The following is a 22620-nucleotide window of genomic DNA, read 5'->3' on the forward strand; positions in this document are numbered from 1 at the left end:
CACATGGTTTCAAGAAAATAACACATAAAACAAAGGGCCCTTCAACCTCATAATTTTATTGACTTCATTTGGACAAACCATGTTGTGAACTGAAGTAAAGTAGATACATACACGTACTCGAGTTTCAACACGTGTACACCTCCACCAAGAAATTCAAAAACAATGTTGTGAACTTAAATAGAGTATATATATGATGTACGTAACACATTTACACTTTTCCACAAGAAAGTAAGCATAAAAAGGACCATACAATTTCGTTGATGTTTTTTGATATATCTCAAAGATAATTACAAACATGAGGAAATCTAGATAACATCCTCACTTTACATTAATGTGTCTTCTAACACTAAATTCTAGATTAGACTTCCCATTTAGCTCTTTGCCAAAGCTATGCTTGAGATAGTCACTAAACATTGTTTCTCTATACATAGTTGTTTTTTCATCACTTATGAATTTGTCCATGGGTGCAATCTTATCACTATCATTAGGACCATAGAAACAACCAATCGACATTCTTGGTTTCTTTGTATTTGTCAATGCACGATGCTCCACACTTTTGTAGTGTCCATTTGTTAGTATCTACCATTCAAAGGAAAGCAAAGGTGTTATAATAACATATAACACAATTATAAGTGCTGAATTTATTTAGAACGCACATGATGACTTATTTTGCGATAATGTATTTAGTATTGGAGGATTTGCATACATAGATGATACATTAGGTGTTGAATGTACCTCAACTTGGTCTCCAAGTAGCACAACAAAAGAATTCGGAATAACCTGAACATTAATCCACTTGTCTCCCTTTTTAACTTGCAAGCCTTCTACATCTTGCATTAAGAGTGTGATTGTGCCAAAATCTGAATGTGAACTCAAGCCAAATGTAAGCTCTGGTTGTGGGCAAGTGGGGTAATAATTCATTCCCATTGTTTGACGAGAAAAGTGCCTCTGTAAGTCCTTAGTGTCTAATTCCAAACTTGAAGCAAGCAATTCTCTAACAACATGTACCAAGTTCTCCATTTCCTTGTGGAAGTTTAGTATAGGATCCCTATGAGAAATGAACAATCCATTGGAAACTAATTGTTAAACTAATGTTGACTCAAAACTTATGCGAGAATAATCATATAAATCATGACATGGTTTTGACCTTCAAGGTTACACATATATTCACCTTAGGAAAGTTGGTATGAGCTTTGTATCAGTAATTGAGCTAGGTTTGAACCCAAGGGTATCCTTCCACTCTCGGATCCGCTCATTCTTGTAGAATCCAGTGAAGAAAAACATCGGACAAGAAGGGTTCTTTGAGTTTAAACTCAATTTCTCATCGATCGGTAGTGCGAAAAACTCTGAAGTGGCTGCCCATATTTTTCTCACTACACTCGTTGGAACACAATGATGTGTCACCTAAGCCAAAACATGAGAAAGATCCAACTTCACAAGATCTTAATGCATTTAAGCTAGAACCTTATAAGAGCAAAAATTGTGTAGCAATTATATACATATTAAGGTGTAAACTCTAGGTCAAGGGGTTTGAAATTTTTGCACTTGGGAAAGAACCCACTTTATAGAATGTGTCCCAATTATGTGGGAAAGTGCCCTCCAAGATTGAAGATAGGATGTGTAACATAGCACCAAGCAAGGTAGAGGGTTCTAACATTAAGGCCTCACTCTAGATTGCATGTCCTAGCTAGGTATGCTCTCCTCGAACTAATGGACAAACTATGTTTTCCTAGACTTCATCCTAATCCATAATTCGAGTGTTAATTATTCTCAATATAACAAGGTATGTGTGTGCAAATGTCTAGAAAACGTATACCTCTAAACTAAGTGCTTCTTTACACATCAAGAAATTGGTGATCTTGTATACAACAAATTTCTCACTAATGTGAGGTGATGACCAAGTTGTAAAATTGTCCACAATCTAGAACCACTAAAAACAATACCTGGAAAACGCCCCAATTTGAGCAAGCTTCACGAACTTGGCCTACAATGTAGTCCCAATCATGCCCAAAAACATTAGCTAAGCTAATGACCGGTACAGTTTCACACATAGTAGTTGGGTTCCCAACACATGGTGAGTTGGGACGTTCATGTGGTGGTCGGATGTAAATGGATGGGACATGGTACAATCCTGCATCCACAAGCTCTTTTATGCTTCGGATTTCAATGCTAGTAACAGTATTAGTCGCCATCTTAGTAGTAGTAGAAGTATTGGCCATAATGTTTCTCTTAAGTAAAAGGGGGGGGAGGGGGGGAGGAGAGAGAGAGAGAGAGAGAGAGAGAGAGAGAGAGAGAGAGAGAGAGAGAGAGAGAATGAATGCGTACATGAAAATCAAGTAGCTAGCTCTTATATGGTGTGTGTGAGGGGGTGGGGGGGTGTCAACTTGCTTATACCTGTTTTGGTGTTGGTGAATCGGTGATTGTCATCCATGTACACTCTATAATAATTCTAGTCTATAGTGACCACAACTGTATTTATATACTAGTAGTCTAGCTTTTATGAAGTAAAACAAAATCAAATAGAAACAAGACAATATGAATAGACTTTCAATTGCCTCCACATCATCAATACGAACCATTGAAGGAATATTTTTAGAGAATCGATTTATTAATTTTAGGCTTTAAAATTGGCTAGTCATCTATGACCTTCATACACATCCATATGTTCACATTAAAATATGGTTTTAGCTTACATTCATATTTATTCTGAGGGGTAGGGAAAGCTAGTATGATGTCCAAAATATAAAGGACGACCAAGTGGTCAATATATATCTAGTTTTCCTACAACTCATGATTAGTACTAATTTCTTTGATGGCCTTGGAAACCCATCTATTCACGTACATCACGACCATAAATTTGGGTGTCACACACTTGATTCCCTTGTTCATTGTCTATTTGGTTGTTGACAATACCTAATTGTCAATATTGGATCCCCGTGTGTGTTTTTCTTGTTCTCCACAATAACACACAAAAGTGCACGAGGTGCATGTGTTTTGACGAGGAGGTTACGAGCAAATGGTGACAATAAAAAAATATAACATTTCAAGTAAAACCACCTAATGCAATTGCATATCATGCATATTAATGCCACAACACAATAAATACACATATGACAAGAGGTTCGTGATCTAAATGTATCTTGCCACTCACAAAAGTTTAGACCTAAATGATGGCCTTGATGGTGAAGTCACGAGTTTATACATCTTGGACCAAAAAACCCTTATTTCTCATTGTGAACAAAGTGACATGAGCATGCGACTATTAAGGCTCACTATTATAAACGTGGCTACGACTCTCCTAATTAGCAAGTTCGGCAAGTAGAATATGCAAACACAATGAAATCCACACACATGACTATGTGCACAGGCAATGAGAACACTCTTGACTAAGTGAAACCTTGGCAAGGATACTTCCAATAACATAACAAAATTATAATGTTGAGGCAATTAGGAAACAAATGCCCTTAATTTAGTTTAATGCTAATCCCACCAAGATTAATATAATTCTCTCCCCCCCTCCCTCTCAACAAGGGTGAGCACATGTGTGTGCATTATTTTCGCATAGAGAGTTTTTAGCAGAGTAGTTGCCCTTATTCTTAGGAAGGAGCCAAATACAAGATGATATGTGGATTTGGTCTCATGTGTCAAAATTGGCATCCTCATGGACGATAAAACATCTATTCTATTCTCTCTAACCTCTATTCACAACTCGCATGCTTAATTCACCATACGTCTTAATCGTCCCTCATTTAAACTTGAGCGTGTGTAACTTATTAGTTGTTGTCTAAGTATATCATGTCTTGCCTTTGATATCACTTAATGTCTTTGGGTTTGTATGAATGGGACGCTTGTTGGTGTTGGTCTTGTCTTTCTTGCACAGCACATAATACTATTGTATGCTCAATCAAGATTATACAACTTTTTCCAACACAACTCTAATGTGGTTTGTGCATGGTGATTATGTAACTCTCTTTAGTATATGGAAGTCTATTCACCTTGTAGTTTCCAACTAGTAATCACATAAAATAGACCCAATTAGATGAACAAAATATGAACTGTGGTAATCATCCAATCCTCCACGTTGCTTTAACATGTAAAACTCTATTGACCTCCTTTCAAAGAGAAAGCTTCATTAGTGTTTATTATAATGGTCAACTTTACTATCAAGAGATCTTGAGCTCAATGCTAACCAAAGGACACCTATTGTGAGTTTCAACACACTCTTATGATGAGTTTGACTCTAATGTGGAGGTGGAAGATATTCCTGACACTAACTCATATGACATCATACATTACGTTACTAGTTCTTGTTAATCACATGTGACATCACATATTGTTATTAGTTCTTGTTAATCACATGTGACGTCACATATTGTGTTACTAGTTCTTGTTGATCACATGACATCACATATTGTTACTAGTTCTTGTTAATCACATGTGACATCACATATTGTTACTAGTTCTTGTTAATCACATGTGACATCACATATTGTTACTAGTTCTTGTTAATCACATGTGACGTCACATATTGTGTTACTAGTTCTTGTTAATCACATGACATCACATATTGTTACTAGTTCTTGTTAATCACATGTGACATCACATATTGTGTTGCTCGTTCTTGTTAATCACATGTGACATCACAGATTGTGGTAGTTAGGTTAAATTGTCCATGTCTAAGGTTAATGAATAGGATATATCATGTATCTCTTCATGAGCTCTACCCTAATGTGGATAGCATACAAAGCTCCTAATAGTGAGATTGCAAGTCGAAACGTGGATGGGTGGGCATGTGTAAGAGAAAATAATTTAGAATATCCAAAGATGGTCTATGTGCACTTGCACTTACATAATACTTAAAATAATTTAGAATATCCAAAGATGGTCTATGTGCACTTGCACTTACATAATACTTAATTTAGAATATCCAAAGATGGTCTATGTGCACTTTCACTTACATAATACTTACATAGGCTTCTATAATAGTGATGGTGTTTATTTGGTAAGGACAACTTCTGACATGTTATATGGTGTATGATATATGCTTTTCCTTTTCTTTCTTTGTAGCACATACTCACTTTTTCTTTCCCTCTTCATCACCCCTATGTTCTAGTGAAATTTAGAGATGTCACGAGATGTCACTTTTTTTATTGCCAACTCATTAAGTTTGCTTGGCAATCAATCATGGCAGTCATGTATAGCTTTATTTTATTCATGCCTTACGTCATATGGGCCTTATTGTTCCATACACTACAACATGATTGTGGAACATTACAAATAAAGTGTTACCACAATCTAGAAAATGCCAATCCACATGCAACACAAATTGCCCTATTGTTCCATACTCTACAACATGATTGTGGTACATTAGAAATGAAGTCTGACCACAATCTAGAACATGTCAAAACACATGTAATGCAAATTGCCAATGACGCAAGCTCAGTGAAGGTCATACAATTCGTCAGCATTGATATGTCAACTCTCTCCTTTGAAGATGAACCAACCCCTTAATTTCTAAGCAACCATTTTTTTATCTAGATCTCCATGTCCCTATACGCATTGAGGTATTCTCATAAACGAAAAGGGTTTGCTTTTACTTTTTGCGATTTTATGGAGACATCAAATCACTTATTTCTTAGAAGGACAAGAAAACGCTTGTCTTTAAGTGTCGGCCCAAACTTAAAAGGAAGACCCACATATCACCCCACCTATTTACAAACTACAAAAATGCCCTCAATTTTAATTTAGGGTCGATATTTGAGTGCCTCATTTTTATTTTATTGCCAAAATAACCCTGGATTTTACTTTATGCTTACTATCAAAATTGCCCGCCTTTTTTAATTGGTAAATTTTATTTTAATTACCAAAATAATCCATTATTTTAAGTAGACTTATTGGGTGCTTAATAAGCTAAATAGATATCCAATTAGCCTTACTTTGGTGCCCAATTTGGGTTAACAATAAATCAATCATCAAATTTTATCTCTTTACATATTTATTAGTAAAATGATCAATATATTATTCTAATTAACAAGTAATTACTTAAAGTCAATCTATCTTGTCACAGTTAAAATCTACGGCCATTGTATTTAACAGACATAAAAAGGAAGTGTCAATGTATTCTAAAACTAAAAGCTTCAACTCCAATATCATTCAAGTTTTGTTTTTTGAACATTGCTATCCTGCACTAGTGTTGTGCACTCTCAATCGTGAAGTTCATTATGTCAAATGCTTGAAATTTGAGTCTCTTATCTACTATTCACATAATCTGTGAAAATGTGTCAATTTGGCTCCTTATGTCATACTCAACATCTAACAACTTATTTGTTTGATCACTCAATCCGGACTAGTTTGAGAAACATGACCTCCGGCTTGGTTTATTGTTTAAGTATTCATCTATTCCTTGGCCTCCAATACATGAAATTTCCATATTATGTTGTCCCTCGATCCATTGATTGGCCATTCATAACATTCACTCCAATGGCTACATGAAACATATCTTTTCCATCTTAGACATTCAAAATCCAGTTCATTACACAATCCTCCAATCAATATGTAATCCACAAGGCAAATTTGTCTCATGTGAGACTTGTAAAAACATGAAATAATCATGTGCCAAAGCTTGTATCTAAACCCTAAACCTACAATATCACAATTACTAGTCCCCCAAATGGATGAATAATTATAGTAAATATCGATGGGCTACGTAGGCATCGTATGACAACCATATGTTCTGACAACAATATATGATGTAGCTCCACCACAAGACGTTATTCGAGATAGGACATCTTGTAGTAATAAAAATATAAGACGGGACAAGTGGTTCAAAGCCCACCCTGAAACAAAGGTTTGATTGAAATGGCCATAAGCTTTTTCCAACTCTATTGAAACCATTGTCAATTCCTAATGAACATATCAAGCATAATCCATGACCATTTGAACATCCAAGACATTGCACATTATAGAATATATTCCTACTTACAGTGAAACCATATTGGGCTTGGTGTAACGACTTTGGCAAATATTTTGTAATCTATTTTAAAACAAATTTTCTAAGTGTCATCAATTGAGAAAGCATCAATCCTTCTATTGTTGATAGTCAAGTTTCTTCTTTTCTTGACGTTCTTGACAATAGATTCTTGTGGATGTCATGGATTAATCAATTCAGAAATATTCTTGTCTTTTTTTGCTATAATTCAAGTTTGTTGTTTTCTTGACTTTGTGATAAAAATAGCGAGGTTTGAGAAGAAGTCACAGAAAGGAGAGTAAGAGTAATAGAAAAATAATAATAAAGAATATTACAAACAATTATATATATATATATATATATATAGTTTTGTCATTGATTTGTATCAACACAATGGATCCCTATGTATTATTCAGTCTCTATTATGGTTTACTCACAACATTACTTGTTGGATTTTCCCAAATTCTATGTGTAAGAGCTTTGGTTACTAGGGCGAATCTTTGCGGTATTGTCACATTCAATGGATCAATGATCGGACAAGTATTAATTATTCGATCAATATATTGTTCACCCCTATATATCTTATTCTCCAAACCACACCTACTTACTATTGTAGTAGTGCCATACATTTTTTTCTTTCGGTTTCAAATAAAGGACTTACAAAATTATCAAGACTTACGTCCTACTACCTCATTGCATGATCCACATCGTATATTTCTAAATAGCTCTCTTTTTCAAATTTTGAATCCAATTTTATTACCAAGCCCTGTAATACTGAGACCGGTTCATCTGTTTCACCGGAGTACCATCATACCTTATGGCAAAACATTTACAACAATACATGTCTTCGGCAATTCTTTTTTTTTTTGTACTCTTTTGGGTTATTTGTTTTGATTAGATTTTTGAGGCATTCACAACTACATTTAGCAAACACCATCTTTTTTTTTCTTTTTTGTTGGAGTTTTGCTTTTCTAGGTCAAAACTAGAGTAGCAATGTCATATTTTTAGAGCTACTCAAAGAAACAAATTTAGAACTAATAGAGGAATTCAAATTTGTCAACTCCAACACGTTGTCTTCTATAACCGGCACAAATGTTCAAATAAATAGTGGGCTTGTCCACTCAATTGAATCAGATTATGATTACAGATCTTGTCTTCCTCTCGAACTACTGTGTTGTGCCATTATCTAGCATCATAGAGTAGCAAGGTTGTTCTACACATGAAACATTTTCCAGATTGACAGGTTAGAGACAAATTATTCAGATATGTACTTTAAAAGAATATATTGGGATAGATACATGATTCATATACTATACATTGGATAATTTGTTGTTGGGAGGGTAAACATACAAAGTCTTTGTTAATACAAACCTGACGGAGGGAATTTTTCTACACAAATGACAAACATAATTATCTGGTAGCCAGAAAAGGCTGTGAGAAATCATCATATTATATGATTTGATTCATTCATTCGCGACAAAAATACCTCCTTCAGTACCGATTGGCAACGTAATATCTCTATTAACACCTCATGAAGACCTTTACGGATTTCTTTTCTTCTGTAACTCCTGCATAGTATACAACCCACCTTCTTAGAAGACCTTTTGAATTATTATTTTTTCTTGGAAGACCCATTTTCTTTAGAAGCCATCATTGTGATAGCGATGTTTTCTTTTCTTCTAACTCCTGCAAGGACCACATTCCTGCGTACACTCCCTTTTTCTTCAGGAGTTCTTGGTGTTTCCCCTCTTCAACAATTACACCACCATCCATAACCTATTTATGTACATTTAGTATTTCAGGAAAAATCTGAAATATCCACAATTCATGAAGTTTTCGACTGCGATTGATCAACAGGCAGTCTTGTAAACTACAACATACCAGGATTTTATCACAATGCATTATTGTCGATAGACGATGTGCTACAAAGACACATGTCCTGCCACTAGATAACTCTTTGAGTGAATTCAAAATCCCTGCCTGTTCATTAAGACAACATTCTTACGCATTGAGAAATTTCAGTGCCATCGTGACATTCTGAAAATTAATTTTCATTACCTCTGTAGTGGAGTCAAGTGCACTAGTGGCCTCATCACATATAAGTAATCTTGGAGCCTGGAGACATACATCTCCGAATTACATCCAATCTTGGTATAACTGGTTCAAAATGAGAAAAGAGAAGCACTCACTTTAAGAAAAGCTCTTGCTATGGCTACCCTTTGCTTCTCACCTCCACTAAGCTAAAAGATAGATACAGACATCATTAGCATCACTAAAAATATAGAACATCAAAGTTCTTATCATTTTCAAAGATGTCTCTTTCTATGTTGAAGAATATATAAAGTAACTTTTTGTTATAATCTTCTATTGGATTGGCATAAATAAGAGAATATTGCAGTATGTTTTTCAATTTAGGAACATATGTGTCTGAAGGAATGAATACCTTGAGTCCTCGCTCACCCACAATGGTCTTATAGCCTGCAGGCATGCGCATGACAGCATCATGGAGCCGCTGCACCAAATTTTCAAGTCATTCAATTCTTAAAAATGGGAATTTTTTTATCTATTTTTTTTCTCAATCATGCATTCACCTGGAACAATGGGAATGCTCAAAGCATGCACCAAACAAAATAAAAAAGTTTCATATTAATAAATATGATCGACATTTGTAACAGTTTCCATACTCACTGCTTGCTTTGCAGCCTGCACCACCTCAGCCTCAGTGGCTGAAGGTTCACTATATGCTATATTGTGGAATATAGTGTCGTTGAAAAGCACCTGCAATTTAGGAGAAAAATTTGATAAAGATATTGACCAAAATTAGGTCCCACAACAATTCATATGCATCTGCACTTCACTGTGTCTTGAGGTACGACAGCCACAGCCCTGCGCAAGGAAGCTTGCGTCAAAGACCGTAAATCATGACCATCCATTAACAAAGTGCCTATCTCAGGATCGTAAAGCCGGAGCAAAAGCTTTACGATTGTAGACTTTCCGGAACCAGAAGGTCCTACAATGGCTATACTCTCTCCTGGTTCTGCATAAAATGATACACCATGCAATACCTGCATAGATAATATACGACTTTGAAAGATTGAATTCTAGAAATTGTATATGAGGCTCCATCATTAAACTCACTTTTCTAGTCGATTTAAATGAGAAATGGAGATTGTGTGCCCTCATTCTGACCCCATATCCATTTTGTTTCAGTTGCATTTGACCATCATTCAGACTTGACTTTGTCCTGCCAAGCCAAATAAACCATATATTCCTTGCTCTATATAGTCTGTGATTTTTAAAAGGAAAATGCAAACTGACAAATAGCAGTTTTCTTTCTTTTTCCCATATGGATTAACACTGGTTACACTTTAAAGCAATAGAACAATTTTCACCTGAGAATGTTGAACAAAGAATCAAGATCCACTAGAGATTGCCTTAAATCCCGATAAAGGAAGCCAAGAAACTGCAAGCTAGATGTAATTTTGCAAATTAATCACCATGGTGGCATGCATATACATGCATTAAATTAAGAAATATCAGAAGAATATACCTGCAGTGGTCCTGAGAGCTGAAGAATAAGCCCATTTGCAAGGACAAGATCACCAATTGTCATGGAACCTTGCAATACAGAGTGGCCTGCCAGTGCCATGACAAGTGCAACTCCAGTTGCCAGGATAATGCCCTGTCCTGCATTCAGTAGTGCTGATAGGTGCTCTGCATCCAGCTGAGGAGAAAGTCAATTACATCTCACACCAAAAATCATCTTCTAAATAGGTTGAAATTAAAAGCTGTGGATTCATTTTGTAAGAATTCATAATAGCAAGATCTGTTTCAAAGGTTCAAAATTTGCCACAATTTCTTTCTCAAAGCACCTTGAGAGATTTTTAAGAGGATCTACGCTAAATCAAGATTATAGTTCTAATGACAGAAATGGTAAATAAAATAGCATTATTCCTGTTCTGTTTCATTGTTGGAATTTGCATCAATTACCAAATGCAATAAAATGACCAATGCAGGAGGACTAAATTGATTGCTGTTCTGAATGCTTCAATGAATAATGGAAGTGATATGCAATAAAAACTTTCAGGCTTGTTGCTAAAACATAAAAGGGGAGCAATGCATAGAGCAATGGAATACCATAGCAACTTGTTGCCTCTTCAGTAAGTTATTATACTGTTGTACCTCAAGCTTCTGGCTATTGCACTGCATCAATCCATCACATATGTATCAGATTTAATGCATAAATAAATTCCCAACTGTCACTCACATAGAGCTTTTTGTAACATTAATTTTTTGACAGATCTTCCCCATCAGCCAAAATGCAAGTAGTTCTACCTGTGCAACCATCTCAAAGTTAAGCAGCGCATCAACAACCTTCCCAGTCACAAGCTCTTCAACTTTGTTTGCCTAAAAAACAGGAACACTCTATTTTTTTAAGGTATTGAAATCCCACAACCAGAAAACTTTTGCTTGCAAACCTCTTTACGACTTGATGCAGCAGCTTGTGTAATGTCAATGGTCCACCAAACATATGCCACAAAGGTCACGAGTACAATGCCCGCAATAGTAGAGCTTACTTTTTGTGCTAAGAGCACACAGACTAAACCAAGCTCAATGATAGTGGGAATGAATGTGAACACTGTTTTAAGAAGCAGAAAGTCAAACTTCTACCAGAATGGGAAAGAACAGAAACAAATTAAAACATGCACTCACAAATAAAAACCAAGTATGGAAAACTTACGACAGTTAAGTATTGTTTTATCAATAATGAAATATACTAACAAGAGATGTATAATGGCTTTGCATTAATATAACTGTAATCTATGCAGTTCTTGACAGATATAAATTGTTGTGAATTTATATGTAGGTGACACTCCTGTGGCAATGCTCCTGCTTATCTTTCCACCTAGAAGGGGTACCTTTATGTATGATCGCCCAGAAGCATTAATAAGCATTCTGTTAATTCATAGTGGCAGCTGCCACCTTTGTGCTTTAAATTCCTAGAGCAAGAGAATGCAGTTGAACAGAATACCAAGAAATGTGTATCACTACCCTGACAGTCACTGGCACTAATTACGAAACCAGAAATAGCATTCACCTCAAAGAATGGTCAAAAGGCAGACTTCTTCACTGAGTTGGGATTCTCCATAACTGATCACATAGTTTGGCAGTATCATGGGTAGCAGGGAAATTCGCTTAGGCATTCCAGCTTTAGGAATAAAGCTATTACCCTTCATACAAGACTTTAGTGTGGTATTTGATCATTTCCGGTGGTCACCTTGGTGGCCATCATGAGCACAGCATGCATTTCCAAACCCCCATATGGTACTAGCCTCTAATCTATTCCAAAATCCTAAGTTTGATAAGCTAATGGTTTACTGTAACAAGCTAGCCACAATATGTAAACAGCGCAACTTGGTGCTCCCAATTTGAGTAGCATGTGCACAATAATCTGAGGTTGTAAACAGCTAGCCATCAAACTGGTCATCCTCTAAACATAAAAAGAGGAGTACATGAGCCCCAAAAGGGGGTTATTGTAAGCTTCCAAAGATCAATGCCGAGTCTCAATACATAAACAGTAAACGTAAACACATCACTAGCAAGTTGTTCTCTCTCCCAGATCCTTACCAAGCATACATGTAGCTTTTGTTTGGAAGCTCCTCAATATCCCAATGAGTATCATTTGCTCCTTGGAATGTGAATCATCATCACTATACAGGAATTTGCAATGCTCAGAATTTGACTGGGAATAATAGATCCATCTGGTGTCATATTGGCACCCTTTTGCTTCAGATGCATAACTTTATTGATTACCATATGAATAAAGTGGGAAAGGCTTGCCAAGGCATTTCACTCATAACACTGCAGACTTTGATCCAGAGAGGAAAGGAATGTTAGTTTTGCAGCTGAATAGGGGCATCCCTTCTTGCATGTGTGACAAATTATGGAGTAATATTCTGGGGGGGATTAATGGGTCACTTAATGTATTGTTGGAGGAGAATTATCAATTAGAAATCCACGGTAACTCTATCAGGTGCAGTGGCAGGCCCCAACTTCTCTGGAATATTGCTAGGCTTCCCTTTTTCTATTACAAATGCTGATTATTGGTGAGATCCAATTTTTAAGAGGATGTTTCGGTTCCTGATTTTCTCTTTGTACTATTATCTTCTTAATGGTAGTCTTCTGAAACTGCATCAGTTCTAGGTCGAGATTGCAGGGAGTTTGCCAGCTCGCAATCCACATTTGTGCCTCCATGATGCAGAGGTACAGAGAAAGATCTTTAACCTGTTTGATGTGGTAATAAAAGGAGCATATTGAGGGGGAGGTTTTGGTATAGCTGGAACCTAAACTTCTCAACCAAAAAGAAACACAGATGTGCATGCAAAAAGTTCTTTCATGGCTACTTTCTAGGATCTTAACACAGTGGTACTGTTATCAACATTTCAGCCCCTCTTTTTCACTAGAAGAAAGCCTAAGAGCTTATTTGTTGGCTTAATTTTCCTTGTTCCACAAGGGGATGTCAAGATGATAGACATTCAGCATGATAAGTCACAATAGTGTGACCACAACAATAGTCACTTGCACTGGCTATAAATAGCTATAAATCCAAGCATCATAGTTTCTCTCTGAAGAAAACTATGTCTGTCATTGTGCTGTTTTATGAAATAAGAGGGAGACACCATTGCCTCTTTAAGTAAGGCACTTTGGCCCACCACGCAAGGTAATGGAATATGGATCAACAATGCTTGGTGCTGTTCTTGGTAGAACTGAAGAGATACAGGGAGAAGTTGTTAGAACAACAATACAACCACACAAGATCATCAACAAAGAATAATCACAACTTTCTTTACCCCAAGCACTCCTACTCAAACTACAAGTCTGTCAAGGGTTACACAAGTGGACTTCAGACCAAGACATTGCAGAGGGGTTACAATAGATCCAGCAAAAGCAATTTCTCATGCACGTACGCCCTGACCTCGTGGACCACAATCTCACCATCCTTGTCATCGACAAATAAAGGCCATTATCTCTGGCCATCGTTGGTGCTTCCCTTGCTTCAGAGCTCTCTCCATTTTGGATCGATAAAAATTCCAATCTATCAAACTTGAGAATATTACATGGATTGATAACGAGATTCTTTAGTCACTTCTGTTTTTTACTTTTTTACTTAGCTACATTTATTTTGATTTGTTCTCAAAGACAAGGCAACGTTTTAAGATGTAATCTCTAATTTGGTCGTTTAGCCTCTTAAAAAGATGTTAATATATCTTTCTTTCTCTTATTCTTTCTGTAGTTTCTAGTAAGAAAAAGACTCTCTAGTGAGAGTCAGAGAGAGAGAGGCATATTAGAGAAAGAGTACTTTGGCCCTAACGGGATTCTTGGGAGTTGTGTGTGAATTGTAAAAAAATGGTTGAAAACAAGAAACAGTCGCAAGCATCCTTCTCTACATGTGCAGCCTATCTTAAACAAACATTTTGTGAAGTAGAAGAACAGGTGAAAAAAGCAAAGAAGGACATTGCTGTTCACAGGCTTTTCTGTATGCCGCTAGTTTTCTAATTATGAATCCATAAAGGATAAAACAACTTCCTTAATCATGGGTTTTTCTTTCACATACCCACAGCTCGGAAAATATGTACAACAGCACGTTGTGCACGGTCAAGTATACGGGCAAGCACCCCGGTGCTCCTCTCTAGGTGGAATGCTAAATCAAGTCCCAGAATGTGATCAAGAAGATGAATTGCAACTCTTCTACCAGTAGCATGACCAAGGGGTGCAAAAATTACATACCGCATTTCATTCATGCCTGCACTGACTGCCTGCCAGGACAAGGAATTTATTTAGTGAAGTGTACATCCAAATCATGACAGGGACCTTCTAATATATGCAGTCTCATTAGAACCTTTGAAAAAAAATAAGCAAGGTATAGTGTCCAACGATTTTCTTAATATAAAGAGGATATAATAAATTTATGCTTGAGAGAATAATAATAACTATTAAAAACAAGACCTAATAAATATTTTACTGGCTGCAGCAGGAAACATAGTTGTAGTGAGATTGCATTCTAAAGAGGTAAATGTGTGAGAATGAGTTTCTAATGCAGTTAATCCAGCCAACACATTTCTCAATCAAATGTATTGCACACAAACTAACCAACACCCTAGTAAGAAAGTCCTAATATTGATGGAAGAGAAATTTTTAATTTAACTTTAGACAATTAGAAACAAGTTTAATAAAGTATTTATTGAAGACCTTGCTCATGGCAGAGAGAAGGAGAGCCCCTATTATTAACTTCGGTGATTGTTTATACATATGATCTGGCATAGCTTGCAACCCATCCATTGCCCACTTCAGAAGAAGTGGTCCCACAATTCCTGCAGCCTGCACAACTCACAAAGCAAGTAAAAATAAAAACTTCTGGAGTTGAGATCATTAAAGAGGAATACATTTCTCATTCTTGAAATTATATGAAAATTGCAACCAGAATGTTCATAAAATAGATCAGAACAAAAAATTGGAGAAAATAAGAGAAGATTCAAGAATCTATCACCAAAATACTTCCTCTCTTCTGTTCAGTTGTTGAAATCTTTTGGATCTATGCCAAATTCTGTTCTGCTGCCTACGTCCTTGAGTAAATTCGAAATGTAGCTCATGATATCTGAGACTTTTTACATATTTAGAGTTCCTAGAAGCTTAATTTGACCTATAGGACAAAACAAATCATCTAGTAGCTATTACATCCCGTCTTCGAATTGCAAAAAGGCACAGAAACAAGATACAAGTGAGGGTAGTTAATGGCACAGAACAACGTAAGACAATGTTATAAACATGAATAAATTATCCCTTATAAGGACAGCAAAGCTGAAAAAGCTTGCAAGAAGACAATGCATGTTAGAAACACAGACACAGAAAATTGAAATCATGATTCACAACAATCAACATTATCCATTGAAGCTCACTATTTCAAAATATTATGTTAACTAAGAAGAAAAAATAATTACCTTTCCTCCAATGAGCAGAAACAGTGCAACAAATAAGCGCCATCCCAATGTTTGATCTCCTGTTGCCAGACTCCAAAGGTAAGGCAACACCTATAGATTCAAGACATTAACCATGAAATAAATTTTTCAAATCAAACATTGAATCTCCCAAAATCTGCACATCTAAGTGACTTGATAAGCACTGAAGACACACATACAGTCCCTATGAATGGTGATTTCTGAAGATATAGAATATCCCTCCATACAATCAAAAATATGAATAGTTTGAGAAGTTAAATAAACCCAACTAGAATCTCCCTCCCTAACAGGTATGCATCGAAATCAGTGATCCATAAAACACGTTCATATGCTTTGATAGATCAGTATTACACAATAATTCTCAGTATGGTTATTTCTGAAGACATTGGCATATATGGAGCCATATAACTATAAAAATGCAAATAATTTATGGATTTGAAGCATGTTATAAGAGCCTATAACCAAATTACGAGGCATAATCCTAGACTTATAGATAAGTTATGGACTTTAAGAATTACAGTTATAACTTTAGAAATACATATATATTATTGATCACTAAGCATGCCATAACCACATTGAAGGTGTAACTTAATACATTATTTTCTTGCCTTATAGGGTTAGATCCTACTTCACCCACAGAGTTATATATAGAAAGAAAGAAATAGTAATGTCTTTTAAGAGGCCAAAGTGGCCTATTAAGACCAAACAAGAGATTATATCTTAAAATTTTGTCTCATCTTTCAGAACAACAAGCCAAATAAATAAATAAAAAGGTGACTAAAGAATCTCATTATCTGTACATGTGAGATTCTCAAGTCAAATATATTGTAATTTTTATTTTCAAAAAATCTCTAGCATAGGTCGATCTAGAATGGAGAGATCTCCAAAGCGATGGAAGCACGTGCGACGGCAGGAGATATTACCCATTTTCTAATAATGAAAAGGGTGGTGAGTTTGTGTTTCACAAGATCAAGGCCAACGAGCATGAAAATTTGTTGCCTAATCTATTGTAACCCTTTTGCAATCCTACTCAAGTGCCCACTTGTGTAGCACAAGTAGGAGTGATGGGAGAAAGATTTTGTGATTATTCTTTGTTGATGAGCTTGTGTGGTGTGCATGCTTATCTGAGTCTCTAAATTATGTGACAAGGTCCACAGATGCCCTATGACATCTGGTAGTGCATGTGATAGATGTGTTCGTGGCTCTTGGAATTGTATGCATGCACATTGTCTTTCAAGAGCACCAAGGGCTGCATACCGATGAGAAAGCATTACTCCTAGGTATGTGTAGGATCGTGTGTATGCACCTTTTCCTTTCTCGAGAAGAATTCTACATTTGATCTCTTTACCCATGCTTGAGTGGTGTAAAACACCATCACATTAGCTTTATCAAGATTGAGTGAAAAATCTTTATTTATACAAAATGACTTTAAAGAGATTTGGAGTCTTGGTAGTCCATCTGAAGAGTCAGAGAGCGCACAATATCATCAGCATATAGTAATATCTGTATGGTTGAACCCATTAAGCCAAGCACACGATACAATGTCGAAGGCAGCAATAGATCTTCTTTTAATGGGTTCTGCCCTCCCCAATAAGGGCTCGGAGGTTAATATGTAATTCAGCATTGTCAACCCCTTTCAAAAGCCTTCCTGCCCAGCTGAGAGACAGGCATTCCACTCTACCCACAAACTCTTCTGACTCTAGGATTGAGCCATATAGTTTAACCAAGTAATGACCAATCATGATTGTCCTATAAGTGTTCAGCACCATGGGTTCCTCACTCTTGAAGATTGGCACAATGGTATGTTCTGTCCAGCTAGTAAAAAAACCTTCACACATAGATCTATTAAAGATGTGTGCTAGGAGGGTGTCACGGGCATACATAAAGTGCTCACCTACCAATTCACTATGACTCAGGCCTTTCCGAATTGAGGCCAAACAACAGTGTTTCTTACATTTTGTGGAGTGAAAAAGGAATATTCATGTGGGCGTGAGCTATGTGGGTGGGGTTCTTCTAGAAGTCCTTTATCGCTTTTAAGAATGACATTCGAGATACATGAAGCAGTGTCACTTTCTTGCATTACTGTATTACTACGTGTATCCATAGGAATACGAAAACATGAATGCTCTCAAATCCACATTACTGGAAATAGAGGTACATTATCTCATTCAAGCATGATCTAACCACATTAATAGGTATAATTCTGATTTTAATCTTTTTGCATACCAATGATATATCTGAACCATTTGCTGGAGGCGTTGGAAGACCAGGCAATTCAGGCTCTTCTGATGATGATGATGATGATGATGATGATGACGATGATGATGATGAAGAAGAAGAAGTAGTAGTAGATGACGACGTTGACGACGACGACGATGATGATAATGATAATGATGGAGACAAGAAAACTGAGGATCGGTTGGCATTACTAGACGAGGGATGGATGAAACGAATTGGGCTGCAATGTTTGACGTGTCGAAGAAGGCGAAGATGGTGATGAAGAGAGGGAGGCGCAAACAGCAGAAGGTGAGGAAGGGGAGATGGCGTCCTGCTTCTGGTGCAGAGGATCTTGGAAGACGCCATGGGAGACTGATTCACTCGATCGATCGATCGATCGATCGCTACCCCGGCCCTCCTCCGCAGTGGCTCTCGCAGTTCATCTGTAGATTGAGTGAGTGGCTGAATTGAATTGAGTGACTACCACCAGAAGAGAAGAGAAGAGAAGAGAAGAGGAATTTTGGTGAGGATAGATTTTGAGAGGAAGAAATTTGAATGCAATGAGATAATACCAACAATAATAATACCCAATGTCCCTTTCATGGCTTTCCTTCCTGAGGTACACGATAATGTCCGGCACCATTTGTCCTGTGACACCACGGTAGGACATACCACCCCCCCCCCCCCATATAGACATTTTCACACTTGAGAACGTTCAATGCCACCTCGTCACTACCTTTGGTGTTGGGGCTATACATAAACCAGGTAGTGGGGGGCCCCTCAAATTTGGCTACTTTCACTACCTTTTGCTATCGGGCTACACATGATGATGTTTGGCACCATTTGTCCTATGAGACCACCATAGGACATACCCCATATAGACACTTTCACACTTGAGAATGTTTAACACCACCTCCGAATGGTGGTCGGTCTCACTACCTTTGGGGTTGGGGCTAGACATAAACGAAGTGGGGGTAGGGGGCTCGGGACTAGCTAGTTTCACTACCTTTGCTATTGGGCTATACATAAACCAAGTCATGTGGTGGAACTCAAATACAGGCTACCCTCCTTCCTTTTCGCGCCCTTAGATGTTTGTGTGACACTCTGTTGGTGAGGCAAAGCATGCTTCTTTCAAATCCGCTTGTATCATTGACATCCAAGGCATAACGTAGCATGCTAATTCAATGGTTCAGGACAACAATGGTATTATGTGTTCGTCTCTAGTCCCTCGCTTGGAGGTGGTTATGGATTCTTTTCTTAATCAAAATATATTCATCACTTAGCAATTAGTTTTGTATTCGTAATAAAGGTATAACTTCTAATTATCCAATAATCATTACAACTCAAGCAAGTCCGAAATGGTAACAAGGAGACACCTTCATTTTATTGTCATTCTTCTATTTTGAAGACGTGCATGCCTTGAATAGGAGCATTGGTGTTCAAGTTGCTTCTCATTAAAACCTAAATTGGTGATTCATCAACTTTTTGGATGTTAAATCAATCAAGATGACTTGGGAGATAATATTAATATATCATCATCCTGATTACTATGCCAGTACTCTAAATATATTTGTGCCTTGTTTTGTTTGGAATATTTCTTAATAATAAGCGTTATCTTAATTTTTGCGCTATGAACCTTCACTTTGATTGCACAAAATGTGTGCAATTCCAATTTATTTTTTTCCACTTCTTCAAGTCACAAAATATGATCGCGGGAAAGAGTCAAATATGTGTGAAAGGCTGAATTTTGTCATAGAAAAGGGAATATTGAAAGTGAATCCTATGATGTATTGAGAAATGAGAATTTACAAACAATAACAACTTAGTGACCCGTTACTTCATATGCAAGGTCAACGATGATGATGATTCTTTGTTGTTGAAGTTCACTTCATATGCACGACTAATGCTCAAAACGATGGGGCTGAAGTTAACAGGGGAAGGTTGGGCTGAACAATTAAATCCTCACGGACATGGATTTATAGTACAAGGTGGCAAGGTGTTTCAACGAGTTGGAGTTCGACCTGGCACTAACTCATAACTTTTTGAAGAGATATGGAGGATGGTGGCTTGTTTATCGGTCTGGCACATTTGGACCAACCGTTGTAAGTTTGTTTTTCAACAACAAAAGATCCCTAGTGGTGAGGTATTAATAAATATCTGGTTTGAGTTTGTCTCTTGGCTGCGGGGACGATACGACTCGATTAAGGGGGAATCTGATGCAGCTGAAAGATCTCGATCAAAGTTCTTGCTGAAATGGGGTAATTCTCCTATGGTCGGCAGATCATCATCAGGGCCTCAATGGCACTACCAAGCACCCCGGATGGTTGTTTCCCCCAATAGTTTCCAACAACGCCTAGGTGTTGTAAATTTGTATAGTTATGATACAAATAACTAGGTTATTGGAGTTGTTTGGTTACGTTTGTTGAAAATGAGGTGGGGACTATGTCCGCTTTGGTGGGAAGGCCAGAGTGAGGGCTGTTGAGAGGAATTTTGAGAGTTCTATGATGTAATTTTGTTTGCTAACTAATGCGAAGCAGTATTTTTTTGGAAAAAAAGAAGAAGCTCAAAACGATGCATCTAATCCATTAACAACAATGTTGACCAATGCCTCACATACTGAACCATAACATCTTCGAGCTTTTGTGGTTTTTTCTTACAATCTCATACGTTTTCAAACTTTGTACTCAGTGTTTGGAACAAAACCCCATATCCTACCCTAAAAAACAACAAAAAAAAAGTATGCTACAATTTAAGCATCGTGCAACTCATCAAACTCTTGCTTCAATTCCTCGATGATGTGCTTATCTCTATCACTTGTATCTCTAACTTGGGGGATGAAAAAACAATATTGCAATTTTCTTTTCAACATAAGGTGGATTTTGGATTGCGAAAATCAAATCTTAAAGGTATGGACGCATGCACACAGTAAAACTTGTACCAAACACATCACATTTAAATGTTTACAACCATCTGCAAAATGGATCATGTTAAAACATCACATGTAAATGTTTTGTTGTTTGCATATATCTACCATAAATCACCTTACACCTACATGATGGGAAACTATATCTTGCAAGATTTTTACATTGACTTCAAACAATTACCTTTTTATGGGAAATAAGTCTCTCCCTCTCCCTTGTATAGATATTAGAAACCATATTCAAGAGACTTCGTGAGGAAGGTGGACATACCCTCCAAACACTCGTGAGTATAAATCCATGAGACAATAAGTTAATTCATGCTTTTAGTGTTTCTATAATGGTTGAAGAAAATATTGTGTTATGACACAATTTTGTGCTCCTAAAACAATTCAGCATATGAGCATGGATGCAGTTAAAATAGCTTGTATACATAATTTGATGGGTGTGAGAAAGTGACACATTGGGCATAATAAACATGAGGTCAAATTTGACGAAACAACATAATAAAGGTCACCACACACTATCCACGATGGACTAGTGATACACTTATTCATACAAGAAAATGTTTTAAAGGCAACATATTTTAGCACATAAATGTGGCTAGATCCTTCAAAACTTACTTTATAAAATGCACTTGTTGTAACTCAATGACAATAAGATATATATATATAAAATTCCGCCTTGAGTATGGAACCAAAGTGAAAGATTTTCAATACAGGTTGTTGACTCTTGTAACTAAGTTGAACATGGTAGAGAGAGAGAGAGAGAGAGAGAGAGAGAGAGAGTATGTGTGTGTGTGTCGACACAAATGAGTGTGTGGGAGTGAGAGATAGTTGTTAAGGGTCCTTCTCTAATGTCAACTAAAATTAAACCAATATGTTTGCTCAATGCTCACTAGTTATAACTTATGACAAAGAAACATGCATACGTGTACATATATGTATGTAAAACAATGAAAAAAATTATATGACAACTTTAAGGTGACCTTCTCAAGTTGCATGTATATAAAAAATCCTCATTCATTGGAGACATGCTTTTAAGTTGTCCCAACAATAAATTGTATTGAGACGAAGGGAAAGAAGGTAAAAGGACTCTCTTCAATGTTGATCTAACGCAAGCTTGTACTTTAGTTTAAGATAGAAAAGATGGAAGGACCTTACATACATACATGCACATGTGTATATACATACACAGTGCAATGGAATAGATTTGTGATCATCGTTAGCATTTTTTAACCTATGGGACCGAATAAACACATCATGTTGCATATTACTCCTTCATAAGAACATGGGTTACTAATGTGAACTAAAAAAACTATATGCGAAGTCAATGCATGCATGTACATACACACTCTTCTTGGTGGAAATTTGAGTGTGGCACTTAAATTATCATTCATGTCTAGCAAGTCATCATACTTCTCGTTGATTAACTCAAATTTATTACACACTAGGTTTTCGTTGCATATCTTCATACTTGGGTGATGATACCATGATGCTAC

The 22620-nt window shown here is 36.7% G+C and overlaps 2 protein-coding genes and 1 long non-coding RNA gene across 3 annotated transcripts; 1 reads left to right on the forward strand and 2 right to left on the reverse strand.

Moving 5' to 3' along the window:
* Positions 1 to 229: 229 nt before the first annotated feature.
* LOC147852686 (fe(II)/2-oxoglutarate-dependent dioxygenase 4-like) lies at positions 230 to 2251 on the reverse strand. The gene is made up of 4 exons (XM_087333320.1): positions 1944 to 2251; positions 1172 to 1404; positions 736 to 1048; positions 230 to 579 (listed from the first exon to the last, which is right to left on the reverse strand). The coding sequence occupies exons 1-4, from the start codon at positions 2217 to 2219 to the stop codon at positions 319 to 321; spliced, it is 1083 nt and encodes a 360-aa protein (XP_087189446.1). The 5' UTR covers positions 2220 to 2251; the 3' UTR covers positions 230 to 318.
* A 5994-nt stretch (positions 2252 to 8245) lies between these two features.
* On the reverse strand, positions 8246 to 18582 carry LOC147852687 (ABC transporter B family member 23, mitochondrial-like). Its single transcript, XM_087332985.1, has 17 exons — positions 18211 to 18582; positions 15967 to 16056; positions 15218 to 15346; positions 14583 to 14784; positions 11446 to 11606; positions 11303 to 11374; positions 11105 to 11170; positions 10518 to 10691; positions 10360 to 10430; positions 10106 to 10211; positions 9826 to 10032; positions 9656 to 9745; positions 9411 to 9479; positions 9157 to 9207; positions 9026 to 9082; positions 8849 to 8947; positions 8246 to 8743 (listed from the first exon to the last, which is right to left on the reverse strand). The coding sequence occupies exons 1-17, from the start codon at positions 18565 to 18567 to the stop codon at positions 8618 to 8620; spliced, it is 2127 nt and encodes a 708-aa protein (XP_087189111.1). The 5' UTR covers positions 18568 to 18582; the 3' UTR covers positions 8246 to 8617.
* LOC147852688 (uncharacterized) lies at positions 12148 to 14040 on the forward strand. The gene is made up of 2 exons (XR_015531268.1): positions 12148 to 12606; positions 12882 to 14040. It is a non-coding gene; the product is annotated as an uncharacterized LOC147852688 (long non-coding RNA).
* Positions 18583 to 22620: the final 4038 nt, after the last annotated feature.

Source organism: Azolla caroliniana, unplaced genomic scaffold (assembly GCF_043228905.1).
Source record: "Azolla caroliniana isolate FFs.n. ecotype wild unplaced genomic scaffold, voAzoCaro1.0.p SCAF_17, whole genome shotgun sequence".
NCBI classification, from domain to species: Eukaryota; Viridiplantae; Streptophyta; class Polypodiopsida; order Salviniales; family Salviniaceae; genus Azolla; species Azolla caroliniana.

Coding starts and splice junctions, on each gene's coding strand:
- LOC147852686 (XM_087333320.1), bottom strand. CDS start 2,219: ATGGCCAATACTTCTACTACTACTAAGATGGCGACTAATACTGTTACT. Junction 1,405..1,943: donor CAAATTGGGGCGTTTTCCAG/GTATTGTTTTTA, acceptor GTTTTGGCTTAG/GTGACACATCATTGTGTTCC. Junction 580..735: donor TACTTGGAGACCAAGTTGAG/GTACATTCAACA, acceptor TTTGAATGGTAG/ATACTAACAAATGGACACTA.
- LOC147852687 (XM_087332985.1), bottom strand. CDS start 18,567: ATGGCGTCTTCCAAGATCCTCTGCACCAGAAGCAGGACGCCATCTCCC. Junction 11,171..11,302: donor ACTTTGAGATGGTTGCACAG/GTAGAACTACTT, acceptor GGATTGATGCAG/TGCAATAGCCAGAAGCTTGA. Junction 8,948..9,025: donor CACTTGACTCCACTACAGAG/GTAATGAAAATT, acceptor CTTAATGAACAG/GCAGGGATTTTGAATTCACT.